General features: G+C 40.6%; 1 protein-coding gene across 1 annotated transcript; it reads left to right on the forward strand.

Annotated features, from left to right (window-relative positions):
- The first annotated feature begins 1,190 nt into the window (after nucleotides 1-1,190).
- On the forward strand, nucleotides 1,191-5,310 carry LOC124703001 (wall-associated receptor kinase 5-like). The gene is made up of 4 exons (XM_047235203.1): nucleotides 1,191-2,225; nucleotides 3,070-3,546; nucleotides 3,624-3,776; nucleotides 3,864-5,310. Exons 1-4 carry the CDS (start codon nucleotides 1,253-1,255, stop codon nucleotides 5,090-5,092), a joined length of 2,832 nt encoding a protein of 943 aa, XP_047091159.1. The 5' UTR covers nucleotides 1,191-1,252; the 3' UTR covers nucleotides 5,093-5,310.
- The last annotated feature ends 763 nt before the right edge of the window (nucleotides 5,311-6,073 follow it).

A 6,073-nucleotide genomic window follows, 5' to 3' on the forward strand; every position in this document is an offset into this window, starting at 1 on the left:
CATTTATTAGACCCTAAAATTTCCATTGACTTGTGATGCTACGTTTAACAATAATAATTAATACGAGATTGAAATATACTTCGACAAAAGATGGTAAGGATGTTGCTTGGTCACTATGCTAGTTTCTCAAAACAGAAGTTTGGTTTTGATTATTTCTAACAGAAAGTTAAGATCATTTGGCTGTGATGCTGCTTAAAAAAATCTACCACTTATTCGCAAAAAAAACTACCACTTGCAAGTATTATCGCCTGAATGTCATCCCCGCCATAGGAAATTCAGTATATTCGGAAGGTGCAACACCTTCAAGATAAATGTAATTTCCAGGAAGTGCCTGATTGGATTCAGCGGCTGCAGTTCCATCGAAGACTTTCTTTCAATCTATTGCTCAAATTTAATGGAACCATTGCACTATTTAATGGGTTAGAATATTCTGGTGACTACCTTGGCAGTTTCTGAAGTCACACTCAGAATGGTACTAGCGTTTGCTTAAATGTTGTTTCCAAGGGATGCCTGCTAAAATTGAGTGGCCATAGTTCCATCAGGACTTGCTTTCGGTATTATTATTATTCAAATTCTACGGAGTCAATGTAGTAGTGCCTGCTTGGTTTGAGTGGCGGTAGTTCCATAAAAAACTTGTTGTTTTCAGTCATTGTTCAAATTGAATGGACTCCATGAATGCCGCATTCCATGGATAAGACCATTTTGGTGACTACATTTGTTTCTTTTCCAACGACTTACTTTCATTCCATCACAGAAGAATAGTCGATTGTGTTTTCTCGAAGGAAGAAAAAAAGTTGATTAGGTTTGAGAAAACCAGGGATATACGAAGGGAGTTGGGACGCCCACTATTGGAAAAGTTATATGTTAACTACACATGTTTTGGGTCTACGTGTAGCTCGGCCTCCATTTGAAGTTTTCCTATCTAGCATATATTATACAATGAAATGGTCATACCAAAATAGGTAGTACATGGTTACTAGAATATCATGTTTCTTTTTTGTGTCCTTAGTATGAATAGCATCATGTTTCCATTTTTCACAATAAGAAAACTCCCTGCCCTGAGAGGAGAAAAAGGAGATACTTCCTCCTTAAGTATAGTACACTACAGGGGTCCATCAGTGATTTTGACATCTTCGATGTCCGCCTATAATAGATCTCCACCAGCTGTGGTATTCTATGGCCAGTCACTTCCACAAAAACTCGGCAACACCTCAATAGTTGAGCAGGGGAGTTGATTACCCACTTCAAAGCCATGTTTGCTTTGCTCATACTCGCCATGCTAGGGATGGCTGAAGCCCGACAATCTGCAGTTTTGAGTAACGCAGAGGGGAGTACCACCCAGCCTCTGAACCACCCAATTAGTCAGTTGGAGACCAGATCCATGCGGGGCGATCATACCAGCATGAGTACTTCAAATTTGACTCCCGCCTCTACTGGTAACTGCCCCACTATATGCGGTAACTTGAGCTTCATCTACCCATTTGGCATAGGAACTGGCTGCTTCAGGAATCGGGACTTCAGTCTCAGCTGCAACCGCACCACTCATCCCCCAAAACTTTTCTTGCATGGTGATAGTACAACCCAGGTTGTGGATAATATTTCCGCCGTTGGCATGTTGCTACCTTTGGGGGACGAACAGTTCGGGTCGGGGTGGCAGTTAAACTTTCTTCAGGTCATTTTTTCCAAAATCATCCCCATGAAATCTGGCATCGATACCTACAACATGTCATGGACTCCGGGGAATAGTTTTACCATTTATGAGATCATGTTTCTTTCTGTCATTACTTGTGACTTGGATGTATACTTGGTAGATAAAGCCAGCGGTACACGTACGTTAGTCTGCAGCGTAACCTGTCCCAGCATAAAGATCGCAGAGCAAGTGTATAAACAGGATCCCGATGGACCTGGGTCGTGTGTACTTTCTGCAGTTACGTTTGTTCGTACAATTGACTTTCAATTTGTTCGCCGCAATACAAGTAAGATAAAAACACAATCTATTCTGAGCATTTTGTGGGATACAATCAACATAAATATTGCGGCCCCACTCATGTGGAGTATCATGGACCAACCGAGCTGCTCCAGGAGCACAGAAGATGCCAACTATGCATGTGTCAGCAACCACAGCGAATGCACAACTCCTTTATCCGGGAAAGGTTATGTGTGCCGGTGCAGCAGTGGTTATGAAGGCAATCCGTATATCTCCGATGGCTGCTTGCCCGACCACGGTAATCTCCTCCAGCTGATCTGTTACCAAGGGTTTTTTTGTAGGGTACAAGGATCACACACCTAAGGGCCTCCGTTTCAAAAACATTCAGGACATGTTTTTTTATTGAACTTGTTTAGATTTATATTTTACCAAAACATATATATTTCTACAGATATAACTCCAGGATAATCAAAGAAATACCAACTATTATCGTAAATATATCTAGTCCATCTTAACTATCAGGTTTTTTGTTCTTTGTTTCCCATACGTTCTTTTGCATCGGTAGTTCAAATCTAACTTGATCACCTAACAAAGGATCAAAAACAGATGACAACTATAAGGTCAATGAATACAGTAGAAAAAATATAGAGAATGAGTTCATAAAAATACAACACATTGTACAAATGATCAGTAAATCCATGTTCTAAATAATTTATTATTTTTTTCACTTACGCTGATAGGTGAACCCCCACTGGTCATATAATTTCTACTTCACATAGATGTATTTAGACATATTCAACTGCCTTGGAGATATGTAATTTTAGTTCTTAATATTCAGCTTAGTCTCATTTAATCTAGTGAGCTGCCAGCATTCTTGCCTGACGTATATTGGTGATCTTTGATCTTCTTCCACAAGTATATACTATTCACAACATAGTACTAGTCTTTTACAAGGGTTGTGTCATTTAATGAAACTAGCTAGGGAGAACAATAAGACTGCTATTGCACAAACCTACCTAGTATACATTACCATTTTGATAAAATAAATTTATATGTGAATAAACTATCTTGCTTTCTTTAGCTAATATCACAATTTTTTTCGAGACAGAATCTGATGAATTTGAATTCCTTTTGAGAAATAGAGTATAATCCAAGACCACGACAGGTGAATTGTTCTCGAGAGTGTGGGAATATCAGTGTCCCATTTCCTTTCGGAGTAGAAGAAGGTTGTTCTGCGAGAAAAACTTTTCAGCTCAACTGCTCAAACACTACACCGCCGGTTCTCCAGCATAATTTTGGCACCATTGTGACATACATAAACGTTAGTGAGGGGCTTCTGGGAGTCAAATATGACTCAAGTATTGGAGAGGGTTTAATTAACAGTTTAGATACTCAAGGACCAAACTTGTATGTCGATCCTCTAGAATCAACCTCTGTGCGATGGGCTGCTGCGAATCTTACATGCCAAGAGGCCAAAAAGAACACCTCTGGATATGCATGTGTAAGTATCCATAGCTCATGCCTGGGTGTCTTCAGCTCCATCAATGGCTATGTTGGATACAGGTGCGCATGTTTGCATGGTTTTCAAGGAAATCCATACATCGCAGATGGTTGTGAAGGTACACTAATTCATATACAGTATTATATTTACAAAAGTTATGTATCTCATGTCCTGATAGAAGATATGGTTACGCAGATATTGATGAGTGCCTACGAACACCAGGAATTTGCAAAGGCATTTGCGAGAACACTGTCGGGAACTACATTTGCACCAACTGCCCTGATCATACAGAGTATGATATAACAAAAATGCAGTGCACTCCACGAAGAAAGCAAAATCTCTTCTTAGGTGAGCCATACATACTACATTTTCCGTACTTCTTCTCAAAAGATACCGAATATATGTCAGATTGATGGGATACTTTCGTTATGGTAGGTATTGTAATTGGGCTTAGCAGTGGCTTTGGCACGCTACTTTTCGGTTTAACTGCAATAATTCTCTTTCGAAGATGGAAAAGAAATGTCCAGAAGACACTAAGAAGGAAGTATTTCCGAAAGAACAAGGGCCTTCTCTTAGAACAACTGATATCAGCAGACGAAGATGCGAGCGAGAAGACAAAGATTTTCTCCATAGAAGAGCTTAAAAGGGCAATTAATAACTTTGATCCTGCACGTATCCTTGGACGTGGAGGGCATGGCACAGTCTACAAAGGGATATTGTCAAACCAGCATGTGGTGGCCATAAAAAAATCCAAGCTTCTGGGGGAGGGTGAGATCAGCGATTTCATCAACGAGGTTGCAATCCTCTCTCAGATAAATCACCGGAATATCGTAAAACTTTTTGGGTGTTGTCTTGAAACTGAGGTCCCATTACTAGTGTATGACTTCATTCCAAATGGTTCATTGTTTGAAATTCTTAATTGCCATTCCAGCGACATATTTTCTTTGTCATGGGACGACTGCCTACGGATCGCATCAGAAGCTGCAGGGGCTTTATATTATCTGCACTCTGCAGCATCAGTATCAATCTTCCATCATGATGTGAAGTCCTCTAATATACTCTTGGATGCAAACTATGCTGCAAAGGTTTCGGATTTTGGCGCTTCAAGAACTGTCCCTATTGATCAAAGCCATCTTGTCACAAATGTACAAGGCACATTCGGTTACTTGGATCCAGAATATTACCAGACTGGGCAGCTAAATGAGAAGAGTGATGTTTACAGTTTTGGTGTTGTACTTCTAGAACTTCTTTTGAGGAAACAACCCGTTTTTACATCCGCGGATGGAATGAAGGAGAACCTGTGTAATTATTTCTTCTCGGAGATCAAGTCGAGACAACCCAAAGATATAGTAGCAGCTCAAATTCTTGAAGAAGCAACTGAAGAAGAGATCAACAAGGTTGCTTCCCTTGCGGAAATGTGCTTGAGGCTAAAAGGAGAAGAAAGGCCAACAATGAAGCATGTAGAGACAACATTGCAGGTATTGCGAGGGAATCGGGTGTATTCATGTCAACTTGATCTAGCTGTTCAGAGAGGGTTGCAAGGTCACCAGTCCCTAGTCGAGAACCTGGAAGGGAGAACTTGTAACACGGCATCACAGCGCAGCCGAAACGCGTGCTACAGCTTGGAGCAAGAATTCCTGTCGTCCGCTAGCCTGCCACGCTAGATTTTCTTGTCTAGTCTCCAATGGTTTTGTCACTGTTGTTCTTTTTAAATGTAGTCGATTGCCATATAGACCACCTTATTATTTTGTAGGCCCTACATGAAGTCATCTTTTTTATCTTTTTTGCTTGATGATGTAACGATACTTTGATTTGGGACGGCAAGTTTCAGACGTACTCTTTTCCTTTCAGGGTATCTAAGGGGCTGGAAGGTTTTTAATGAGGTGCCTTGCTAGCCAGTTATATATATATACATGTTTCAAAAAAGTCATCTTTTTACAAAATTTGTTGTGCAAGCACCAACTCAATCGATGAATGTATTTAACAAAATCGGAGTTTCATCCTTCACACAAATGCCTTTCTGTAAAGAAATGAAATTCCAGTAAGGCTCCGCTTGGGAGTCAGTTTTGTTTTCCGCACCGTAATTGCTCGTAGAGGTGTTTCGCAGTGCACATCCGAATAAGTGGAATTTTTTCGGGCCCATTGCCGGTCTGTGAGATCCAGTGGAGGTATTGGACTGAAACGGACGAAATTGTACAGACGAACCAAGCGCGATTTCAGGATCGTGTCGAGAATTTTTACGGGCCTCGATTTCACGCGGGTTTGGCCTTTTGGGCCTAAAATAACGAACCAAAGCGGGGCCGAAGTGGTAATTGAACTGAGTTCCTGCTATAGCCTTTTTTTTTTCTTTGTCCTCTGGAACTACCGGCGGGTGCTTCCTATTCATTTGGTCGAACATACATATGGGCAGCGTCTTTTGTTGGCTGTGTCAAGTCAAGACATTTTCAACACTTCAAGCTTCATATATAATGAAGCCAAACATAAACATATGTCCAGATAATTCCATTGAAATGTATCCGAGTGAGGTTTAGTTTTCAAGATCCCGTAACAAGACGTTTAACGGTGTAAACAAACACCATTTCTGATGTTTTCAAAGAATTAGTTTGTTGCCGGTGGATATGGAAGCTCACAGAGTAGGCTCATTT

The sequence above is a fragment of the Lolium rigidum genome, chromosome 1 (genome assembly GCF_022539505.1).
Source record: "Lolium rigidum isolate FL_2022 chromosome 1, APGP_CSIRO_Lrig_0.1, whole genome shotgun sequence".
Lineage (NCBI taxonomy): Eukaryota > Viridiplantae > Streptophyta > Magnoliopsida > Poales > Poaceae > Lolium > Lolium rigidum.

Bases quoted from the DNA above. Each gene is read 5' to 3' on its own strand.
- LOC124703001 (XM_047235203.1), top strand. From the start codon at position 1,253: ATGTTTGCTTTGCTCATACTCGCCATGCTAGGGATGGCTGAAGCCCGA. The intron at 2,226-3,069 runs GTAATCTCCTCC...TTTGAGAAATAG, and splicing joins TGGCTGCTTGCCCGACCACG to AGTATAATCCAAGACCACGA. The intron at 3,547-3,623 runs GTACACTAATTC...ATGGTTACGCAG, and splicing joins CATCGCAGATGGTTGTGAAG to ATATTGATGAGTGCCTACGA.